General features: G+C 43.5%; 1 protein-coding gene across 5 annotated transcripts in view; it reads left to right on the top strand.

Moving 5' to 3' along the window:
• The window catches only part of RAP1GDS1 (Rap1 GTPase-GDP dissociation stimulator 1), a 286317-nt gene that overhangs the window by 48073 nt on the left and 213503 nt on the right, over positions 1-24741 (top strand). For 4 of the 5 annotated variants that reach the window (XM_033957405.1, XM_033957396.1, XM_033957414.1 and 1 more), the window contains one exon: positions 22074-22220. The exons of the other annotated variant lie outside the window; for it this stretch is intronic. In XM_033957405.1, the coding sequence (XP_033813296.1) occupies positions 22074-22220 (147 nt within the window). The remainder of the gene's footprint in view (positions 1-22073; positions 22221-24741) is intronic. 5 annotated transcript variants of the gene reach the window in all.

Genomic DNA, 24741 nt, shown 5'->3' with positions numbered 1-24741 from the left:
AATTGGACCAAGGAAGAGAGGGGGGCACAAACTTGGGACAAAGACTGGAAGGAGGGAGGGGGGCACAAATTGGGATGCAGAAGGAAGGGAGGGGCATGAACTTTGGACATAAAAAGGAGAGAGGAACGGGGCATGAACTTGGAACATAGGAGGGAGGGAGGGAGGGAAAGATGCTGATGTTGGTGTAGAAATAGAAAGGGAGAATTGTTGGGCATGAGTATGTGAGTGAGAGTGAAAAAGAGATGGTGCACAAGGGGAATGGAAGAAAAAGGATAATTTTGGGGCATAGGGAGGGAGAGGAATGAGGTACAGATGCATGGGGAAGAGAAAGATGAGAGGGAGAAATGTTGGATATGGTAGAGAGGGAACAGTGGGTCAGACTGAAAGGGATGTAAGAGGGAGGAATGTTGGACATAGTGGTGGAGGGAATGGAGGGAGAGATGTGGCATGGTGCTGGGGAGGGGTGATCGAAAAAGAATTGTTGGGCATGGGGCTGGTGAGCAAGGATGAAAGATGCTGCACATGATCTGGGGGATGAGAGGGAGAGAAATGTTGGATGTAGCAGTAGAGGAGGTAGGAGAGATACACCCTGGATTCCTCTCTCTCTCTCTCTCTCTCCTCACTCCCTTTGCAGCAAAGGAGGGAATGAGAGATAAAGAGATGGTGGATAGTGAGAGAGCAGGAGAGTTGTTGCACAAGGGGACAGAGGAGAGAGGAAGAAATGCTGGTTAGGAGTGGGGAAGGGAAAAAGAGGAAAATTGATCCAGGACAGAAGGGAATGAGGATGCTGTACAAAGGGAGACAGGGAAGAGAATGGGAGAAATGCTGAACAATGGTAGGAGGAACCAATAGACAGCAACAGAAGAATTTGCAGAAGATGGGAAAGCAGAAAAAAGAGAAACTGGGACCAACTTGATCGAAAAAATAAATCTCCAGGCAACAAAGGTAAAAAAGGAATTTATTGACTGAAATACATATGTTAGCTTTGGGAAATATATATAGCAGATGTCTTTGTATTTTCTTTCAGAAGAAAAGGAAATGTATTTCTGGTTTTATTTCTCCAGTGCTGTAGTACTTGCTGACCCATGCTGTGGCTGGTGGGGATCCTCAAGTACCGCCAGCTGAGGACCTCCTCCAAAGATGGCCAGAACTCCTCTCCTCTCAAGCGCAGCAGTCGCTGGCAGCATCCCTGAGCCACTGAGGTGCCAGCATCTGTGACTCGAGGATGCTACTGCTGCCTTCCAAGCTTGGCAAAAAGGACCCCCAGTCACCTGCAGAGGAAGTCCTCAGCTGACATAGCTTGGGGGTCCTCATCAGCTGGAGTATTTATATTTTATATTTACATTAGAGGTTGTGGCTGAGACTCATTTACAAAGTATGTATTCTTCCCAATTGATATTTCCCAAATTAATAGTGTCTTTGCTTATTTGTAAATGGATCTCTACCAGAGCCTTTAATTCAGTAGCATAATTAAATGAAATAACTACTTCTGAAGTTTATAGGGACGGGCGGAGACGGGCTTGATTTCTGTCCTTGCGCAACTCTCAAGTCTGAAGCTACTCTCCTGTTCTCCTGTAAACCCAGGTGCAGGCAGCTTAGCAAACACACAGGTCAGAAATTCACACTCTTTTTGTAGAACACAGTACAACACAGCACTGATCATTTTAAACTGCAAACTCCAACTTTTATACCACTATTTACCGTACTTGTAGTCATGATGAATATATGCACTACACCTTACTTCTAGTACATAATATTCACCCAAGGCTACACTCTCCCCTCCATGCCTGAGCAAATAATTTAGTTTGGAAAATAAATCATTTGGATGTCCTCATTCTAACCTCTCTATTAACAAGATTACATTTATTACCATTTGACCTGAAACATTGGCTTACATTTCTAACAGACTGCAATGGGTGGCCAGCCCATGGCACTGTATGAGGAGACCAGCAGGTGAAAATAGGTAAGAAAATCAAATGGCAAAATCCTACTTTAACACAACTCTGTCTCCCTGTTTTAGGAAAGACACCTTCTATATTCTTCTTCAGTTCAATTTGTTCCTTGTGCTAGGAAACAGAACACTCATACTAAACACCATATGATTGTTACAGTTTGTGAGAAATGCAATTAAATAGTGACACCATTCTTGTTCCTCTGATTTAGAAAGACACCACCTCCCATATTACTTTAAACCTTTTTCCCTAAAGTGGCCATGTTGCAGGCCAAGGGAAATACAATTTAATAGAGTAGCAGCATTTTGCTAACCACTGAAAGACAGCGTGTTGCTAGCCACATATCTCCACTAGGGCTGCAGTCTCCAGTGGACACACAAACCAAAATAAACACAGCTGCCATTACTACCACACAATCACTGGAGCTAAACCTTTAGAACTATTCCACAGCTTTTTCCCTTTTATAAAATAAACAGTTGCAACATCAGTTAATCATTCTCCTCCATCTCTCCTGGGAGCCCTGCGTTAGGGACTCCGCTCATACACATTCCCAACCACCAAAGATATGATATGATGTACCCCACTAAGGGGATGCTACCTCAGAATTAATAATTGTCACACAATAGAACAAACTTTCAAAACATTCTCCAAGCTAAACAAATTAACTGCACAAAGAACATAGTTCTGTTGACTCATGATACCTTTAGGCAGTATACCATTTCGGGTCTGGTTTTCTGGGCATTCTTGATGACAAATCCCCAGGCCTCCTTATGCACATTAAATCAGAACTCATGAAGGGGTTCCCAAAAGTGTACTGGAGACTGTGTGGCATTGGTAGAGCCTCACTGGATTGATGGAACCCCAGACTGACATATGAAGCAGTCCCCACACTATGCAGAGACTCTGTCCTCCCATTCCGGTAACAGCCAACTAAACTAAACTAAAAATTAGCTTTGTATACCAGGTCTTCAGCCAGAAAGGAGCTCAACTCGTTTAACAGTAACTAAAAAAAATACTTAAAAAAGTAACAATCAAAAAATATTAATATGACTAGTTTCCAAAGTGTATGGCAAATAAAATAGTTTTTAAAGATTTATGAAAAAGTTGAAAAGGACCAGGACCCCTTAAAATAAGAGGAAGTTCATTCCATAGTTGAGAAAATTTGAAAACCAAGGATTGACTGAAATTCTTGACTCCTTTGATTCCTTTCACTGAAGGAAGGGAGAGTTTAAATTGTTGGGTGCCTCTTGCATAGGAGAATCTATAAGCATTCCATAATAAAGGGACAAGAGGGATAAAGATACCATACAAAATTTTAAAGGTAATACATGCACGTTTAAAGTGAATCCTGAGATAGACCGGAAGCCATTGAAGGTTTAAAAGCAAAGGAGACACAAGGTCAAATTTACTTTTTCCAAAAATTAATTTTGCAGCGGTATTTTGTATCATTTGGAGTCTTGGAAGGCAGGTCTTTATTATGCCGAGATAGATAATGTTACAGTAATCTAGCTGGGATAATATGATAGATTGGACTGGAACAGAGAAGTGTTGTTGGTGGAAAAGGTTTCTGATCTTCCTCAGCATTCGAAGGCTAAAAAAGCATTTCTTGACAAGAGAGTTTATTTGATCCTTAAAGGTAAGAGAAGAGTCTATGAGAACTCTGATCTAATATTTGTGTGTCACGCACACCTAATCAGGCTCTAGGCGACTTGAGGAAAGGAAGGGAAAGGGTAGGATGGGGGGAAGAATCGGAAGGGAGACAGGAGGAAACATAAAATTTAGGCGAAATAAGTAAAGGTCAGATGCTTACGATCTTAGAAGATTAGTTATTTTAGAGAGAAGTTTTCAGTTTCTTTCGAAATAGGGTGTGGTTGGTTTCCGTTCTTATAGTCTCTGTGAGATCATTCCAGATTTTAACTCCGAGGAAGGTGAACAGGACTGGAAGATTCTTTTATACTTAAGATTTTTTGTCGAGGGGAGGTTCAATTGGATCCTGTTAAGAATTCTGCGTGAGCTGAACCATGCATCTGCTAAGAGATTGATGAGTGGGACTGCTGAGTTGCCGTAGATAATGTGATGCATGATACTGGCTGTTTTTAATTTTATACGAGCTGTGATGGGTAGTCAGTGGAGTTGTTTGCGGTAGGTTGAAATGGAGTCGTATTTTTTCAGACCAAAGATGAGTCTTACTACAGTGTTTTGAATCAGTTGCATTTTGTGGGTGAGGGTGGCGTTGATTCCCAGGTAGGCGGAGTTGCAGTAATCCAGTTGGGATAGAATCATCATCTGGACAATAGTGGCAAAATGATGCAGGTAGAAATATGGCCTGATTAGTCTTAGCTGTTTCATGGTGAAGAGGGCTTTCTTTCAAAGAGGCTCTATGAATAATGTGGAGTCTAGTATACAGCCTAGAAGTTTAGAGGTTGGAGCATGATGTGATGCTTGTTGGTGCTGTTTGTTGGGCATTGTGGAAATAGAGGACTTTGGTTTTGGTGGCGTTTATTTTTAGTTTTATGAACAATTGCCCATGCTTGGATTTTTTCTATATTATCTGAGATTTTCTTAGGAGTGTCAGTTTGATTTCCTGCCACCGGTATGAGGAGTAAGATGTCATCCGCGTATGAAAGTATGCTCTCATCTTCAAGTTGGATGTCTCCGAGTGAGCTCATGAGCAGGTTGAAAAGAGTAGGTGAGAGCGGTGATCCCTGCGGAACTCCACAAAAGGCCTTTCAGTAGTTGGAGTATACACCGTCTTTTTTGATGGTTTATTCTCTGTTCATGAGGAAGTCAGTGAACCAGCGCAGTACCGTATCTGTTATCCCTATCTCAGAGAGTTTTGTTAAGAGTAATTGATGATCAACTGAGTCAAAAGCTACGGATATGTCGAATTGAAAGAATATGGCCTGACGGCCTTTACTTAGCAGTTGTTTGATTTTGGTTAGTAAGGGCAGGATGAGGAGTTCAGTTCTGTGCTGTTTTCTGAAACCAAATTGTGTTAGATGAAGGCATGAATGTTGTTCTATGTATGCTCTTAGTTGTTTGCTTATGTGGGTTTCAAGAAGTTTGATAAGAATGGGATGCCAGTGAAGGGCCTGTAGTTTGAGGGAGTGGTGAGATCTGTGTTAGAAGATTTAGGAATAGGGGTTAGAGCTATTTTTCCCATTTCTTCCGGTAGGTATCCTTGACTTAGGGATTTATTCAGGAGGGAGTTGATCCATATGATTTCCTTGGGTGCTGATGTGAGGAGGTAGGTGGGGGCAATTGTCTAAGGGGCTGCATCGAGCGGCCAGTTTGCCTAATAGTTTTTGCGTGTCAGAGATGGATAGGGTAGTGAAGGTGAACCAAATGAGATCGGCCTTATTGGTTACTGTGGATTGGTCAGGGGCCCTTCTGGGATGTGTTTGTGCTGGTGGCTTGCTGGCTACTTCTGTTTGCACAGTCTTGATCTTGTTCAGGAAGTAATCTGCCAGCTCTTGGGCTGTGGGTATGTTGAGGTGATCTGTAGTGTTTTGTTTGGGGGGGTAGCTGTTTTACCAGAAGAAATAATTTTTTGTTGATGGTGGTTTCGGTTCCTATTATGTTTGCGTAGTAGCATTTACTGGCTTCTGATATGTTGAATTTATATTTGATTGCTGCTCTCCATCACGCTGTGTGGTTTGGCGCTTTGTTCTTTCACCATCTCCTTTCCAGTCGTCTGCATAGTTGTTATTCTGCTCTTAGAGATTCCATGTACCAGGGGGAGGTCTGGCTTTCTATTATTTGGCAGGGGTGTAGGGGGGGAGAGAACTTCTAAGGTATTGATTATGGACTTATTCCAGCTTGCTAGCATTGTTGTGGTGCTGTTCGAGGGGAAGATCAGAGATGTCATTACTTGTCTCCAGAAGAAGTCTAGATTGGGGTTTTTTCGTATTAGTTTTACTTCTTTTGCTGTTTTGCTTGGTTTTCTGCTGTGAGGTTCAGGTTGAATTTGAGAAGGTAGTGGTCAGATCAGGGGATAGGGGACCATATGATATTTGTGGTGAGGTTGGCGGTAGTAGCGAGCAGAGGTTGGGGGTAGTAGTGAGCAGGTCAAGGGTGCGCTCTTTTTTGTGAGTTGGGCCTGATGGCATGATAGTGATTTGACAGTCTTCAAGTAGTGTCCTGAGTTTAGAGACATCATTATTGTTGGTCAGTTTGAGAGGTAGGTTGGCATCTCTAGGGATGAGCAGGTTGGTGTGTTGGCATGTCAGGTTTGCTATTATTTCTAATAGCTTGGAGACAGTGTTTGAGTGGGAGTTTGGAGGTCTGTAGAACAGAAGAATTCCTATGTTGTTTAGTGTGGAGTTGGGTTTGCCCTCTAGTTTGCAGGTTATGTATTCCAGGTCTGGGTAGATGGCTGAGTCCAATTCTGTGATTGTATATGAGTCTTTGTAGATTACTGCTAATCCTCCTTCTCGCTTGTGTTTCCTAGGGATCTGGAGTATGTTGTATCCTTGTGGGCACAGGTGAGGTAGTTCTGGGCTATTTTGTTCTTTTAGCCACGTTTCTGTGATGAGAGACAGCTCTATGTTATTGGTTGTGATTAGCTCATTTAAGAGAAGTAGTTTGTTAACTACTGACCTTGTGTTAACATACATGCATGGGATCGGGGTGATAGTTTTGTTATTTGGTTGGGTGTGTTGATGATTGATGGGCTTTAGAGTGATGTTTGCTTTGATAGGAGGTTTTTTCTTTTGTTTGTTGTTGTTATTGCTCTTATTGCCCTGAAGAAGTAGAGTAAGTTTAAAGTTTGGCATTTAGCGCCGCAAGAGACATCAGGAGGCGGAGCTCATCTCCCACGCCGGCCCGACTTCCTCCCCCTGCAGCAGAAGGTTGTGGCTTGATCGGTGGGGCAGCTCCCGATCGTAAGGGAGCTGCCCTAATATCTTGGAAGAGAACTCGATCTGCAGGGAGACCCCAGAATCCAAAGTTACAGTTGGAGGAAGATAGTCCAATTTTGGGCCTAGCATAGATGGGAAAGCAGATATCAATGGGTCTGAGCCACTCTAAGACACCAGGCTAGGTAAGGGTCGAGACTCACACTTTTTTCCTGGGAGGCCTCTCCCCCACGTCTTTGGTTTCACTGCAGGTCTGTCACTTTTTATCTTGGCAAGGTTTTCGGGCAGCTTAAACGACTCAGCTGTGGTATTTGCATTGCACCACTTCAGTGGCGTAGTGAGCTTTTCCAGGTCTCTGCTTCTGCAACATCCCCAGCCGTCAAGGGGTCCGCAGGTGGCAGGTTCCCAGAAGTAATGCTGACCTGTTCACAGCTACTTCTCTCCCTGGTCTCAAACAAGTCAGTCTTGCACTTTTCACAAATGGTGATGATGGGCACTGGGTGGTGGCAGTGCTTACAGTCCAGATGCTGAAAACCCATGAGCTGTCCATCCCTCTAATGCAAGGATGATCGTTCCTTTAAAGCGGTAGGTACCCTGGTCAGCTATATCACCTGAGCAGGTAATCTGGGTCTGGTTGGGTGCTGGTTGGGTAATGGCTCCTCGGAGGACACCGCATGCTGACAGTTCTCACGATGATGGACTCCTGGCCTCATGGAGGGTGAGGGCAAAGATGTTGAGATCTTTCCCCATACACATGCTGGAACTTTCTGAGCAGTGCAGTCAGGGACAGACTAGTTCCTTCAACCAGTTTCAAATGCTCAGAGGGCTCTGACATTCTGTTTTCCTCCTCTCAACCCTTAGCTTGCTCCAAATCGTTGGGGATGAAAAGTTTCTCCATAGCAAATGGCGCACTTGCTCAGGATTGGTCTCACTCGCTGCCAAAACCCACAACTCCAAGTGACAAGGTATAAACAGTTCAAAGATTTTCATAAATCCCAGCTAAATTTATCCAAATTCACCTGTTCATAGTCCAGTTGGTGTGGTTTTTATAGTGTGCTTGCTCCCAAAGGCCCTGCTGTTCAGGCACCATTTATGTAATCCACTGTTTCTTTTGGATGCAGGCAGAGGGCAAATAAAGTTATTTTATTTGCTGAGGATCAGAGCATGAGCCAACTCTCTTTAGGTGTGGGCTCCACAGCAAGCTTGCACCAGACTTCCACTCATTCCTCTAAATGAAATTAGATCACATCAGTAGTTGAAAGAATACCGTATTTTTCGCTCCATAAGACGCACCTGACCATAAGACGCACCCTAAATTTAGAGGAGGAAAACAAGAAAAACCCCCATTCTGAACCAAATTCTCCTTGCCAGGCTCTGTAACCTGTCCCCCTTCTGGTGGTCTAGTGGTAGACAGGGCACAGGGCAGGCAGGCCTAGTGACAGGCAGGGCCTCCTACCCCGAGGCAAACAGGCAGGCAAAGTGCATCATCTTTCTTCTCTTCACTATCCATGTGTACCATTTTCTCCCCTTCCATTAAGTATCACATCTCTATCTTTATTCCTCCCCTTTCCAGCATTATTCCATGTCCCTGTCTCTAAGCTCCCTCTTCCTTCAGCATTTCTTTGCTCTGTCTCTTTCCATCCCCATGTCAAACTTCATTTCCTTTCTCCTGTACTCCTTATCCCCACCCCCACCCTGAGGCTGGCAGGGCACCCCACCCCCTGAGGCAGGTAGGCAGGGCCCCCAGTACCCCCTCCGAACTCTCCCCCGTATCTTATTTTAGTTCCTCCGGCTCAGCTTGACAGGCCCGTTCCTCCATGTCCCGCCTGCCAGAGGGCTGAGGCAAATGCGAAGGGAGTCAGAGGAGCGGTGGTGGAGGCAGCTGAGGCCAGTGCTGCCATGGGGGAAGGGAGGGAGGAGAGTTGTTGCTGTAGCCGCTCGCTGACTTGTCAGGGCCACGCTGCCATGCCAGGACTCTCAGCAGCTTCCAGTTCTGATAGCTGCTGCTTACACCTGGCCCGCTGGGAAACTGCTGCACATGTGAGAAGCAGGACGCGCTGTCTCCAGCTGCCTCTCTAACGGCAGAGCAGCGCGCACGGCTACCTGCCTGGTCAGCTGAAGTGGCTGCCTCCTCTTCCCTTCTCTAGTGGCAGAGCGGCGCACAAGGCTGCCTGCCTGGTCCCGTGCCACTTCCTGCGAGAAAGGAAGCAGCGCATGACCAGGCAGGCAGCCTTGTGCGCTGCTCTGCTGCTAGAGAAGGGAAGAGGAGGCAGCCACGTCAGCCAACCATGCAGGCAGCCATGCGCACCGCTAGAGAGGCGGTCGCGTCCAGCGATAGAGGGCACTAGAATTAAAATAAGGTAACTAGGGGTTGGGGGGGTGGTTTGGGTATTCACTCCATAAGACACACCTTTATTTCCACCAATTTTTTTTTGGGGGGGAGAAAAAGTGCGTCTTATGGAGCGAAAAATACGGGTAATTCAAATCTTTACTACTTCTTGGAACGCAGAAGAGGCAATGTGCTTGAATAATAACAGTTTCTTTAAAGAACTCCAAAATTATGTACAAATTCCAAATAGTTCAGATACACTGGGATAGATGGATCCAGCTACAAAATACAAAAGTCCAAGTCTATTGGTGTAGGATAGACTTAAAACTAATTTTGAGATTTCTGCTTTGATCAGTTGGGTTGTACTGCCCAAAAGACAACTTCCCGCCCAGAGCTAGGGCTTAAGACTTCTCTGGAGTGATGTCATTTTCCTGGGCTCACCTTCCAGGGAGTTTAAGAGCTAGTCTGGCTTTTTGTAGAACACAGCACAACACAGCACTAATAATTTTTAAACTGCAAACTCCAACTTTTTACACCATTATTTACTTGTAGTCATGGGGAATATATGCACTACACCTTACTTCCAGTGGATAATATTCACCCAGGGCTACACGTGCTTTGTGTAGAGTGAGCAGTAGAATTCTGCTGGTCATAGGCGGTAAACTAAACTAAAACTTAGGCCCTCTTGTACTAAGGTGCGCTAACTGATTAGTGCGCGTTGATCGATTTAGCACACGCTAAACGCTAACATGTGCATGTTAGTCTATGGAAGCATTAGTGTTTAGCGTGCGTTAATTCGATTAGCGTGCGCTAATCGGTTAGCCCACCGTAGTAAAAGAGGGGGTTAGTTTTATAGACTGGGTCATCAACCAAAATGGAGCTCGGCTCGATTAACACTAAATGGGAGCTAAAAATCAAAAATCTGTTGGGTGGATTGTCTCAAGGAAGGTTTGGAAAGGCAACTCCAAGACCAAGCAGTCCTGTAAAATGTAATTGCAGGATAACAGTCCTTTTAAACCTTTATATGTATGACAGATGTATCGTGCTTGTTCATGGAGAAAACAAAACCGCCTGATATTCAGCAACAGTAATCCAGATAGTGTCAGGGTCAGTCTGCAGAGATTTTCAGTAGCTTTATTTATGTAATATCATTCAAAATGTAGTTGTGGCCCCTTTTTGCAGCACTTATTCAGGAGGCAGAATATAACTAGATATTTAGCACCGATATCCTGCATTGAATATTTGGGTATGCTGCAATCAGCGTTTAAAAGAAATGACTGCAGAATCTGAATATTGAATCAAAAGTTGCTTACCTTTTAACCGTGTGCTGTAGACAGCAGGATAAATGGTCACATATAACTTCTCACCTCCCTTTGAAGTTTAAAACAAATGTTTTCCTTTGTAACTACAATGTGATTGAGGGGATCTTGTGTCACATATCTTCATGGTATGAGATGCACTTGAACACAAGGGTTGCTAGCTTTTACAGCTGTAAACCAGTAAATGTTACGTTCCCTATGCCCATGTGTGATTAATCCTGTTCTCCATAGAGATACAGTTACAGATACAGTTATAGTTACAGATAAACAAGTTTGGCTTCATTTAGGAAACAATTAGACCTATTTGTTTAGCCACACTTTTCCTAAAAATGTATGAGATTGAATGCCTTTAGTAGGATATTAATGTTACATTTGATTTTGGGTTGGGGTTTTTTTTGAGATTTTATTTGTATTTGCTATATTGTATTTGTTTTACTTTTATTATGTATGTAATTATGTGACCTGCTTAGATTATATAAATATATAGGATATAAATATGATAGATAAATAGGGCTTATTTTCCAACTGCACCAGCTAATGCCATTAATGCACAAGTACTGTTACAAATTGACCCTAACAGAAAGAGACAGCACCTCTCAAACTCAGGTACTTTAATTTCCTGTAATAAATTTTGATATTTCAAATGGTTAATATATAACCATTTATCCTTTAGTATACTTTTAATTTGCTGATTCTTGACTTAATTTAGAGCTTTAAGCATTTTTTCTAGCATAAGAAATCATTTACAGTATTTACATTATATTTACAGATATCTGCTTTAAGGTGACATCTTATTTTCTCCTGATCTTTTCTTAAGGAAGACTGAACAGTTACAGAGGCGCTATAATAATTGAAACTGGTAATTCACACTGTCAGATTTCTAATATCCACTGGACATAGATGCTATTCTGCCTCTTAATATGAATTGTAAAATATACTATAAATATGTTGCTCATTTGCATGCAGTTCAGGATTCTGGAAATGTTCTCCATCAGATTTATTTTTGTGTGGTATATAATGTCAGGCAGTTCAGGTGCCACTGGACACTTCAGTGTCTCTCCTCTCCTCCTCCCAGCAACTCTTATGTTCTTGTGAAATTGTTGACTGGTAAAGATAATTCTCCTTTTGCTCTTGACAGTGACTTGGTCAATTTGACTGCCTAACAATTTTAAGATTTTTTTTGCCAGCTGAGAACACAAGCACATAAAGTTCCATGTTAGGTCAGATAAATCTAATATCCTGTTTCCGACAGTGACCTATCTGGGTCATTTGGAAGCACTCAGCAGCTCTTAATGGGAACATGAAATCCCTCTTACTCATGCCTAGAATTAAGAGGTACTAATCCCCAGCTCTGCCCAGCTAATAATTGTTAAAGAACTTATTCTTCAGAAATTGATCCACAATTTTTTTACTCAACTGTGGTACTTGTGACCACATCCTCCTGCATCAAATTCATCAGCTTAATTGTACATTGGTTGAAAAAATATTTTCTTACATTTAATTCTGCTACAAGTTGGTTAATGAAGTATCCCTTAGTCCAAGTACTGTTGGAAAGGCTAAATAATTATTCCCAGTAGCCTGTTCATTCGACTCATAATTTGATAAACCTATATCATATTGCCATTTGGTCATAAAAGCCTTTCAGTCTCTTTTATTGATTGTGTTCTCCTCTGTAGCTTTTTATTTATTTATTTGGTTTTATATCCCGTCCTCCCAGGAGGAAGCTTACATGCATAACAAAGCATGGTAAAATATAACATGACAAACATGGCACAGTGTGACACAACATTGCGAGCATTGCACGACTAAACATAATTTGGCAGCTTAGCATGGTAGACAGTCATATATACAAGCATGATAAACATAGTACAAGCGTGGAAAACATAGCATGGAAGACATTGTATTATACATGGTGAACATAGTATTTATCTATCTATTTATATACATAGCATGGTAAACATAGTATTATACTAGTCTTATAGCCCGTTACATTAATGGATGCTAGAATATGTGTGTGTGTGCCTGTATTTATTTCTTTCTCTCTCTCTCCTTAGCCTGTTTCTGTATTTCTGTTTTTCTTTCTTTCTGTCTTTCTTTTTCCTCGGCTGTCCACCACCACCCCTTGCCTGCTCCCCCTGTCCATTCTAATGGATGCTAGAATATGTCTGTCTGTCTTTCTTTCTGTCTGTCTGTCTCTCTCCCTGGCCCCCTTTGTCTGTCTGTCTTTCTGTCTCTTTTCCTGCCCCTGTGTCCTTCTTCCTTTCTTTCTCCCTCCCACTGTCTGTCTGTCTTTCTTTGTATGTGTCTCCCTGCCCCCTATGCATCAGCAGCATTTATTCCCCCCTCCCCTACCCCCGTTTCCCTTCCCGCGTTCTGGCCTGCACATTTTTTTTTAATGCCAGCCTCTACAGCTGAAAATAATCTGGATATTCAGTAGCAGTATTTGATCTATGGCTGTCCGCTGAATATCTGGATAGAACAGTGAGGTGCCAAAAGCATAGATATTTAGCTGCGATCCTGATAACTTATCGGACAGGTTTAGGATTGACTTTGTGCTAGACTATGCTATTTTCCTAATAGTCACCTGGATAACTCATGCGGGCATAGGTGGCCAGGTCAAAGGCAGGCCTTCCCTTGGTGATCAGGCTTTCGTCCATGGCAATGTGGTTGAGGCCGGACCCCTGGCCGAAGTCGATATTGATTTATTCGCCAGGGGTCATGCATCTTTTAAACACTTTAGTTTACTTAAAAATCAACCCTATGCTAAAGCTAAAGCTTTCTTTTATTTTTAAAATTTATATTTTAACTGCAGTACCTTAATATTGTCTGTGCAAACAGCCATGCTATTTTTCTTCTCTCTCGTGCCAACTCCACAGTCACCTCGAGCTCTCTCTCTGCTCCTTCTCCCCATCTTTGCAAAACCAGCCTACCAATGAGAGGCCGCGAAATTTGTGCCTCTGCACATCCGGGGAATTAAGCCTGCTCTGCACTGTACTTCAGACTTGCATGTTTCTCTGCACTCTCCAGGCCTCTGTAGCCTTCAAAAATCACCCTTCTACTGCCAGGGTCCCTGTCACTCCCCACCGCAGCCCTAAAAATAGTATTTCCAACAATCGGGGACCACCTGTACTTCTGCGCCCATTCCCAACCTCCTTGGGCTCCTCAGGCCCTCTGAGGCCTACCTTTAATCTTCGGGACCTGGCCACTACTGGACCAGGTCCCCAACGATACTCCAGGTCCGGTTCCCAGACCTATGGCCTTCCAGCCCATGGCCTTTTTTGTCTGCCCTCCACCGACATCCGCCTCAAGCCGCCGCGGCCTGCCCCACTCCCTCCTCACCGTTGCTTGCCATTCCCCCCTCCCCCGGGGAAGCTTCGTGCGTTTCCGCCGCGGCTTCGCCAGCCTCCTGTCTGCAGGCCGGCCGCCCGTCTTTGCGCACACATCTGCGGGAGGAGGAGGAGGCCGGGCTGTGGGATGGTGGGGAGGCCGGGGTTGCACGTAGCAGCAACTGCAGCAGCTCGGCCGTGCAGCCAGCGCCAGGCAGAGCTGGTGTCGGGCATGGACCTTGCGCCGCCCAGGCCAGCTCCTCACTTTGCTTGTGGAGGCGATCGGCGGCTGGCTGCGATCCCCGGCCCACTTTCAAAGTTCATTTTTTATTTCAAAGCCAACGCCGCAGCTCCTCTCTCAATCCCCGCCTAGTGCAGTTTGAGAGAGGAGCCGTGGCAGCAGCTTGAGCTTTGTCAGGTAATTGCAAGTGTTGAAGCCCACTGCGAGAGAGAGATGGTGGTAAGCGAGCATGCGCACTCTTGTGGCCACATCCCGACAGATCAGGACTCAGGGAACACGGGATAAGAGTGCGCATGCGCGCTTAGCATTTTATTATTATAGATATACAAACATAGTATGGCAAACAGTATACAAACATGGCTAACCTAGTATGACATGACAGTATGACACTTAACATGGTTTTACTTTAGCTTTTTTTTTAGCTGTTTGTGTTGCTGACATGGTAATTTTTTATTTTACAATACACTTCTCAAAGTATGATTTGGGTGGGTTATATGCAATTGCTCTATAGATTGAAACCAATTCTGCCAGCATTTGACTTCTGTAGTGTAGTGCAAGCATTAATCCTGAGTAGAGTGGATTATTGTAATTCCCTTTACCGTATATATTTGAATATAAACCGGCCCAAAAATGGGGGTCCTAGTTTATATTCAAGGCAATGCCCCCTCCCAGAATTTTTCAGGAACTCGGATCTCCGAGAATCTCGGAGAGAACAGGAACTCGAAGGCCTTGAGCATGCGCAGATGCTCAAGGCCCAGCGCGAAGGAAGGCACCGGCATGTCCTGTGCGTTGGTGCCGGTGCCAATGGGGGTAAGGAATTTGATCGGGTGGGTGGGCGGATGCCTGGGGAGATGCCGGATCGCGGCGGGGAGGGGGTGCGACGAGAGCGGAGGGTGCCGAATCGCTGGGGGGGGGGGCGCTCGTAAATTGAGGCACGTTCGGTTTCCGAGGCACCAATTTTGCGAATGTTTTGCTCGTCTTGCAAAACACTCGCAAACCGGTGCACTCGCAAACTGAGGTACCACTGTATACAATTTAATCAGTAATATTTACTCAGTAATATAAATCAATAATATATACATAAGTATATATATATAAATCTGTAATATATACAGTATATATATGTATAAATCAGTAATATATACAATTTAATCAGTAATATTTATTTAATATATACAATTTTAAATTTTTTATAGTAATGCAGTAAAGTACCAAAACAGTTTGGCATTCAAGATCTTACAGCTGTGTACTCAAATGTCTTGTTTCATTTTATATATAAATTGTTCATACAATACTTTTGCTCTCAGGCAACAATATGGCCTATCCTGTATGACCATCTATTTCAACTACTAATCTGTGCTATCCTACTTTTCCTATAGCGATCCTCTGTGCTTCTCCCATGCTTTCTTTAGTTCATGTGTAACCTACCTTTTTTTTACCACCTTCACAAGGAGGCTGTTCCACCCATACACATCCTTTCCTTAAAGAAGTATTTCCTTAGACTAATCTTGAGTCTATCTCCTTTGACCTTCATCCTATGCCACCTGTTTTCAGAGCTTCATTTCAATTGAAAGAGGCACGCTGCCTCTGCATTTATGCCATGAAGGTATTTTATATGCTGCTCATATCTCCCGTCTCCTGCCTTTCTTTGAGAGTGTAATATATTGAGATCTTTGTCTGACCCTATATTTTTTGACAAAGACAACCAAGCAGTGGCATGGTAGAAGGCACTCAGAGTGGTGGTGCCCTCCCTTCCCCCTCCAGCGTACCCCCCTCATTCTGCACCCCCCCCCACGCTCCTTCTCACCCCCAATTCCACACTTGTGCTCTCCCTTCCCACCCTCATGTACCTCTAAATCTTTGCCAGCACGAGTGGCTTTAGCAACATGCTCCTCACGCCAGCATTGGATTTCTCTCTGATGTTACCAAGCAGGCATGAGCAACAGGCAGAAGTTGCTCGTGCTAGCGAAAATAATGAAAAGGTACGGGGTGGGGGGGAGGGATGGTATTTCAGGGTTTTTGTCTGAAATGTATTTAGAAATGTCTCTTCTAGTTCTACCGTGAAAAGGTTTGCATATTGTGGTGCTATCCTCGTGCCCATAGCTGTGTCATTGACTTGCAGATAGATATCATTATTAAAGTGGAAATAGTTGTGAGTTAGAATAAATTTGATTAATGCTGTAATAGTTTCTGGTGAGTGTTGGTGGTCCAGGGTTGATGATTTTAAGAATTTTCACATGCAGCAGTGCCATCAGCATGGGAGATGTTGCTATATACTGATTCTACATCCATTGTGACTAGAAGTGTGCCAGGTAGTAACTACTTGATATTGTTTAATTTGTTCAGTTGTCTCAAAACTACCTTCTCAATTACTTTCCCTATTACACTTCTCCCTCGGTATTCGCTGGGGATAGGGGAAGAGACGGACCGCGAATAGGGAAAATCGCGAATATCTTCTCATCCGGCTCTGACCCATCCCTGCCTCCTTCCCACCTTCCCAGCCTTACCTGGTGGTCTAGTGGGCTTTCGGGGCAGGAGCGATCTTCCTACGCTCCTGCCCCATGCAGATCGCCAATAGGAAATGACTGCTGTGAGTTCCCATAGTCTCTCGAGACTACGACGGGAGCTCACGGCAGCCATTTCCTATTGACGATCTACACGGGGCAGGAGCGTAGGAAGATTGCTCCTGCCCCGAAAGCATGCTAGACCACCAGGTAAGGCCAGGTGCTGGGGGGGGAAGGCTGGAGAGAGGCAGGAACATGCTATACTATGGGGTTTTTTCCCCCTCCCCCCAAAAAAATCACGAATATGTGAAATCGCGAGTGTCAAAACCGTGAATGGGGAGGAGGAAGAGTATTGTGTGGTATGCAGCCTATGCCTGCTAGGTCTGTCCCTAGAGCAGTGCACAGTTCAAGAACAGACACTACACAAACATCCCCATTTAAACCCCAAACTGACAGGTTGGATGACTTTTCTTCTTTGACCTATAGAGGGAGCGGGGGAGCACAGTTGCAGATTTCCCATCCCCCACACAGCCCTAGGTTAGTTCCTAGGAAATCCTTTTCACCTGAGGGTTTGGGGCGTGGCTGCAGACTGTTAAACCAGAGAGCTGAGCTGTTAGTGAGACAGAGGGAGAAACAGAAGTAGCAGCAATAGTAGTAGTAGTAGTTAGAGGACAGGCAGCGCCGCTCAGGGTTGAGAGTAGAGAATGACACGGGGAAAAAAATCTGTCCCCGTCACCGCCCCGTCCCCGGCCCACCATCCTCTGCACCGCCCCATCACCGCCATTCCATTCACCGCCCCGTCACTGCCATCCCTTTCACCGCCCCGTCACCGCCACTGCCATCCCATTCACCGCCCCGTCACCGTCCCCGCAGCATCCATATAAGCCTTAGTACTCTAATATTTAGCGTATTCCATTCTTATAAATCAAAGTTCCTGCTGCTGAACTAGAGAAAGAGATGTTCAGCTGGCAGGGCTTTGTTTATAAATGTTTATTAACACAACTAATATACCACCATAATGTTTCCGACAGAGGACAAGTATGCAATAAATGCATTTTGCTGTTTCAATGCCAGTGCTCAGCAGAACAACAGACAGCAATATGGACATTCACCTTATGTAGTACTTTTTTAATATATAAAAATAGGCAAAATTAGTTGCTGTTTTATCATTATATTTTCTTGCCATTATAGTATTCTTCATTGATCATTTTTCTTTTTAAATTCAAAACAAATTCAACCTATCTTGTGTCCCAGCATGAATTCATGTTTCACTCAATTGGCTGTTTCAAGGGAATTAACCCTCCAACTTCCATTTGCAAAAATACCCAATGTTGTTCCTTCTATGAGCAATATTTAAATTATGAGGAACAACATTGGGTATTTTTGCTGAATTGTGTGACACCATTTGGGCTGAACATGAAGATTGAAAATGCCTGGTTAGCCCTGGACAGATGATTTGAACAGCCAGGAGCCTGTCCTGGCCATTTAAATCATTTTGAATATCTAGTCCAATGATAACAGAATTAGGGTGATTATAGAAACATAGAACTTTGTTGATCACTAGTCTTGGTCTTTGGAACTGCCCATTGTGTCAGAAGCAATAGGGATTAAGTGACTTGCCCAGGGTCACAAGGAGTGTAGTGTAGCTCTAACCACTGGATTTAGAAGTTGGCTTCTTTTGGGATCTTTAACTCATCATCGCTAGGACTCGAATCTGAGTCCGTGGCACCTAACATAGAATGGAATTAGTATGGCAAAGTAATGAAGAATGGTCCAGCAGCCCCCACCCTCCCTCCACCTCACCTTATATTCGTTCCGAGTTTGCCGGCTTCCTTTTTCCCTAGCCGCACGCGTTCAAAAAGCCGTGCATTTAGCCAGCTCCCTCCCTCCACCTCACCTTAAATTTCGAGTTTTCCGGTTTCCTTTTTTCCGAGCCGCACGTGTTCAAAAATCCGTGCACGCGCGGCTGCGCAAGTCAATCAAACTTCTCCTCTCCTGCAACTTCCTGTTTCCGGTTGCGTCAGAGGAGAAGATTGATTGACTCGCGCAGCCGCGCGTGCACGGATTTTTGAACACGTGCGGCTTGGAAAAAAGGAAGCCGGAAAACTCGAAATTTAAGGTGAGGTGGAGGGAGGGAGCTGGCTAAATGCTACGGGTGGGCGGGCGGTGGCTGCGGGGACCGCGCGATCCTTGATACCTCACTGCGGAGACAAGACCATTCACCGCCCCGCGGGCGGTGAATGGCCTTGTCCCCGTCGCCGCAGCGACTGCTAGTTTTCTTCCCCGTTTTCGGCGGGTGACCCGCGGCTAAAATGCGGTGGCCGCGGGTAAACCGCCACCGTGTCATTCTCTAGTTGAGAGCTCTGAATGGCAGTGAGCATATGGAAAGCGTGGACCTGACTGAGGCTGGAGTGGAACTGCCTCTTTGCATGCCTGAAGATCCTCGGGACATGGAGCTGGAGCCAGAGCCATATGCTGAGCTACAGAATGGAGCTCTGCCCATGGAGGTTTGCTGTTTCAGAGGCAAGTAGTTGAAACTGCCTAAGTGAGTAACGGAAACCCTGCTTACCTAAGTTGCTTCCAAGTTTTCTTTTTGGTAACCCTGAAAGAGCTGAAGAACTGTGAGGGCTCCTATGAGAACTGTGAAAGACTGATTTTGAATTTTGAGTTTACTGTTTCCCCTGAATGGGGGAAAGGTTAATCTGGTCCCAGGCAGGGGGGTTCGCTCTGCGTTTTCTGTGGTGGGATTGAGAGCCTATTTTTGGCAAAGTTATAACCACGCAGAGCACACTGCCTGGCCAGCACGTTTTTGTTTTTCCTTTTGAAACTTTCCAAGTGTTGAACTATTAATTGGCTGAGGAACCAGCAACAGCTTTGAGGAAGGCTTGCATTGTGTGTTTGGGACTGTATCTACCAAGCATTTACTCAGAGATTGTTTAGCTGTATATTTTGATTGTTTTGGGGACTATTCTTGATAACTGAACATCCTGACAAGTTTGTGTTGGTTTTTTTTTTTTTTAATGAAACTGATGAATGTGGAAACAAGCCAGCTGGGCTTGATTATTTTTTATTTGAAGAACAAACCCAGTTATTTCCTGAAGATTACTTACCTGGTGTGGTGGTTTTCCCTTCTATTAATCTTTTATTTTCTTCCTTGTGCTGCCCGCAGCGGCTCACAAGAGTTTTCCTTGTTACTGGTGTCCCAGGACCCATTGCCCTGAGGCTGCCGGTGACAATTGGCAATACTGAAATTGGCCTATAGCTACTTGCTGTAGTTGGTCCAGTTTATCTTTTTTCATTAATGGGTCTATTTTGTTTTCTTTATTTTTCTTTAGTAGCTGGATACAATATACATTCATCTGGGTGAAAAATATACATGTTAAAGTATATGTGGAGATTTCATTCTATTTCTTCCCTAACCCAATCCTTCTTCCTTTTTACTGTAGATAAAAGTCCCCAGCACCATGAAAAGTGTATATACTCTTGTGTCACTAAAAGTGGATAGTGTTTTTAACCTGTATTTTTATGAGTAAATATGGATTACCGTATATACTCAAATATAGGATGAAATTTTTGGCCAAAAAAATGGCCCCAAAATGTGGGTCTCATTCTAAATTCAGGTCATCACCCAGTGACTACCCGATCCCCTCCTGCACTTATTGCAGGCCTCTGCCAACCTGCCGTATGACCTGGTAGGCCGGGACAGGAGGGATCCCTCCTGTCCCGGCCGATTCTAACAATTTTTTACTTCCCTCCCCCACATACCTTTTTTCACCTTTTTGAATCCCTAGTGGTCCAGCATTGTATGGACAAGAACAAGCTTTCCAAGCTCCTGCCCCGTACTGAGTCTCACGAGAACTGGCAGCAGCCATTCAGGGAGTGGCGCAGGGCTGAGCAGGAGCTCGAAAAGCTTGCTCCTGCATGCCTGGTGTATCACTGGCAGCGAGATCTGAGGCAGCCATTCAAGGAGGGAGGGGCTCAGCACGGGGCAGGGCCATCTGGGATTCGAAAAAGTGAAAAAAGGTATGCGGGGAATAAAAAAAATTGTTCAAATCGGCCGGGACGGGAGACAGGAGAGATCCCTCCTATCCTGGCCTACCACTAGACCACCAGAGGGGGTACAGGGCATAAAGGTAGGATAGGGTGCAGAGCCTGGTAGGGAGTGGTGGGACACGGTGCAGAGCCTGGTAGGGAGTGAAGGGGGCTGGGTTCAGAGCCTGGCAGGGAGGGGGCTGGCTGCCTAGCCTGGTAAGACAGGGAGGGAAGGGGCCTGGGTTCAGAGCCTTGCAGGGCAGGGAAGGGGTCTGGCAGGGAGAGGGCTGAGTGCAGAGCCTGGCAGTGGAGGGCGTGAGGGAGGGGACACTGGGTGAAGATCCTGGTAGGGCATGACACTTGAATATTAAGCCCTCTTATATTTGAGTCAACCATTTTTCCTCCTTTTTGGGAGGAAAAATTGGAGTCTCGATTTATATTTGAGTATATGTGGTACCAGTAGAGAAATGATCAATGGCTTCCCCTTGCACCAACGGTATGCAGAGACAGAAAGAAAGGGTATGCAATCATCAAATCGGTAAATGAGTGCAATACAATGAACCCAGTTAGGTATAAACATTCTCTTGTTTTTGTTATTTATTGACTTGTTGGTTTACCTATCTCTTGCTGTATGTCCATGCAAACATGAAAATGTTTTTATTATTGATCCTACTATGGTGACTTTAAAGGTTTAGCTTCCACAGTTTAGGAAGTTGCAGCTTTTTATATGCTCATACTGGAAGGAGATAAAGAACTGCACTGATTATAAATGGGCTGGTTGTGATTTTTGTATGAATCAAATTGCTTTAGTAGTTAAAAGCATTCTTCAACTATTTTTACCTTGAGCTGAAGTAAGACTAATTAACTAGTCTACCTTTCCAGAATTTACTGTATTTGCCACAGTAAACAAATTTGTTTTTGTGTAGTCTGATTTAAAACTTGCCATAGGTAAATATGAGCTGTCATGAATGTTATTGGTCACTTTTTTTTTTTTTTTGTCGTCTTTTGTTTTCTAAACCAATCATTTGTGTGTTGTGAAATATCTTACTCATTATAGCCTGACCAGAAAGGGAATGTTGGTTCAATAAAAAAGTATTATAGATATGCATGTAGAACAAAAACATAAATAATGGACACATATCTGGTAAGAAATTACAAGCATCTTTTACTGTTACTTGATACACTGTCTTTTAGTGTGCTCAAATAATATTGCAGGGAAAATTACTTTTTGCCACTTAAGAGAGATTTGAGATCTGTAGATTTCCTATTCTGTAGGAGAGAGAAATATACTTTCTGGTCCAGCAGCAGTGTAGATAAATGAAGAATATGGTGGGGGGGGGGGTGTTGGCTTTTTTGTTGGGGGGTTGGTTTTGTTTGTTTTGTTTTAACTAGCAGACTTTCTGGTTCTGGTGCTTAAGAGGTCCTTTAACACATTTAGAAATTATCATTCTTGTTTGACAGCCTTATAGCTCATGTTTGGATTTTTATTTTAAATTTAACTTTTTGTTTTCCAGATGAGGGCAGGAATGCAGTTGACCATGCGGGTGGTGCACAAATTGTAGTTGATCATTTAAGGTCACTGTGCACTGTAACAGATCCAGCCAATCAGAAGCTCATGACTGTCTTTTGTGGCATGCTGATGAACTATAGCAATCAGAATGGTAAACACAAGTGAAAATTTGCTTCATTTGCGCACACACAATATTTCTAAGTTATTTTCAGGAAAGAGAAATAAGCTTGGACAAAATATTTGAAGTTACACATTTAACACAGCCAATTCTTTTAAAGTTAAACTTCCATCAGTTACTAATATATAATGACTTGAATAAATTATATGCCAAACTCTGCATTCTATGTGCCTTATCAATTTCCAAAGCAGAGAACTTCTGTTTTTCAAACAGATAATTCTTCAGCCTCCATTTCCATCTGTCTGTTTTATAGCTCATCATTTCTGAGCCCTTTCTTTAATAATATTTTAAACATTGGATTGACATTCAGGTCAGTTACTCGCTTGTGATACAAATTTGGGTACCTTGTGCCAGTTCAGCATTGTAGAATAAAAAGCGCTCTAAATTTTAAGCATCTACTGATCATTTGAGATAGTTTACACTGAAAATTAACATGGTGGAAAGGGGAGTACCCTGTTAGTGTGACACAATCTAAGTTTTTAAAAAATGAAATGTAGTTTACTTAGTGCTCCTACTGAAAGTTCAAGTTTTATTTAAAATTTGATGTACATGCATTGTCATAAAATTTCAAAGCGTATTACAGATCTAAAATGGGAGGACAATACAATACATATATACAATAATAGACAGGCATACAAGTGACAGGACCGGTACAGAATGGAAGAGGGGAGGAAGTACAATAATTTTAGTAGAGGAACTTTGTGGTTAATGTTTTTGGCACTGGGTTTTTGGCACTAAAGGGGACCTTAATAGTCTTCAACATTTGAGTTTTAGTCATGTTTTAACCTTATAAAAATGCTTCCATGAATTTCCTTTTACTTTACTTGTATTAATAATGTGTTAGCCATTGCAGCATTTTAATTTGCTAATACAAAGTGACTGTCTGTGCTTTTTGATTTCATATGGATATTTGCATGCTATGGAATTTAGTTTAAGGTTTTACACTCAAATGAACACTAACATTCAAAGTTAAGATACAGTATATTAAGTTCATAACTTCTGCACTAACTACAAGAGGTGGTCCTGACACTTAGGGCTCCTTTTACGAAGGTGCGCTAGCATTTTTAACGCACGCACCGGATTAGTGCGCGCTAGTCGAAAAATTACCGCCAGCTCAAGAGGAGGCGGTAGCGGCTAGCACGTGCAGCATTTTAGCGTGTGCTATTCCATGCATTAAGGCCCTAACGCGCCTTCATAAAAGGAGCCCTTAGAAAAATGGCCACACTGTTGCTAACCTGGGGCAGTAGTTAGTCACGTGTGTTAATCGCAGGGCCATAACAAGCTATGCAGTTACTTACTTTTCAAGAGGTGAAAATATAGAGTTTATAGTTTATTAAAACTTGATATAGCTCAAGTGGATATAGTAGTTTATTATTAAAAAGAAAAAGCAATAAAACAGCAGAAAAGAACTCCAGAGTATTTGCCAGGGCAGGTCTAATTCACTCAAATGAACACTAAAGAAGCTTGCATCCTCAGTCTAATACACTTTTTACTCAACTCCTGTGCCTATACCAAATGATTTCAACATCCTTTTAAATCTTTGGATGCCTGTTTCCGCACAAAACTTTATGTATAAGCGTTCCAAAGAGTAGGGACAATCCATGCAAATGCCGTGTTACAAATAAAATCCCATCTTGCGCTAACACGTGAAGGCACACGTAATCTGTGATCCTTTAGTGATCACAGGTTTTGGAAGGGTTTACGGAATGATTAGGTAACTTAGATAAAGTTGGCATATGTTCGGAATATACCTTGGGTGTCATACTAAGAATTTTGAACCAGATTCTATAATATAAAGGTAGCCAATGAAAATGCAAAAAAGAAAGGTGTTATGTGATGACATTTTTTCATATTTCCCAAGATTCATAATGCAGAAATTTGGATAGCTTGTAGATGTTTAAGATTGCTTGTAATTCCTTTCTACTGCAATAGGCACATCATTCTGGAACAGGTAGGTAGTGATCCTCTGATTGCAAGATCTAGTGTAGAGAGCATTATTTACATTTTTTTGCTCTGCCTCCCCTCACTCCGAGTTGTCTTATATATCCTGTTTTACTCGCTACACATTAGATGGTAGGATTTGGTCTGTTCTGCTCATGTTTATTTTTCATCTAATTTCGGTCTTTTTATCCGATGGTGAGGCTTTTCAGTGCTGCAGAGGCTCCTAGTTTTGTGACATCTCTGGCTGCAGAGAACACAGACTGATGGAAATTCTGTAACCAAGAGGCAGCCTGCATCACAAGGCACCTGCTTGGCCAGCCTGGGACTGTTCCCTTGGGAGCAAGCCTCATTCCACATTTTGTCTCCAGAGAGCTTGAGCAGAAGCTGTTTTTCACCAGGATAAGGTGCTGATTGTGTTTCCTTCCCCCGACTTCACATACGGGTTCCAGTGGGGATTGAGGTCTCAGTCCAGTTGGTTGGACTAAGAGGTAGTTGTAAGGCACAAGCTATCCTGGTTTCCAGGCTTGTCTGAGGCAGAAGTTCTCTGGCTGTA

The sequence above is a fragment of the Geotrypetes seraphini genome, chromosome 1 (genome assembly GCF_902459505.1).
Source record: "Geotrypetes seraphini chromosome 1, aGeoSer1.1, whole genome shotgun sequence".
Classification (NCBI taxonomy): Eukaryota; Metazoa; Chordata; class Amphibia; order Gymnophiona; family Dermophiidae; genus Geotrypetes; species Geotrypetes seraphini.
The sequence above is the reverse complement of the archived record's forward strand: the minus strand, read 5'-3'. Positions and strand labels throughout refer to the sequence as shown.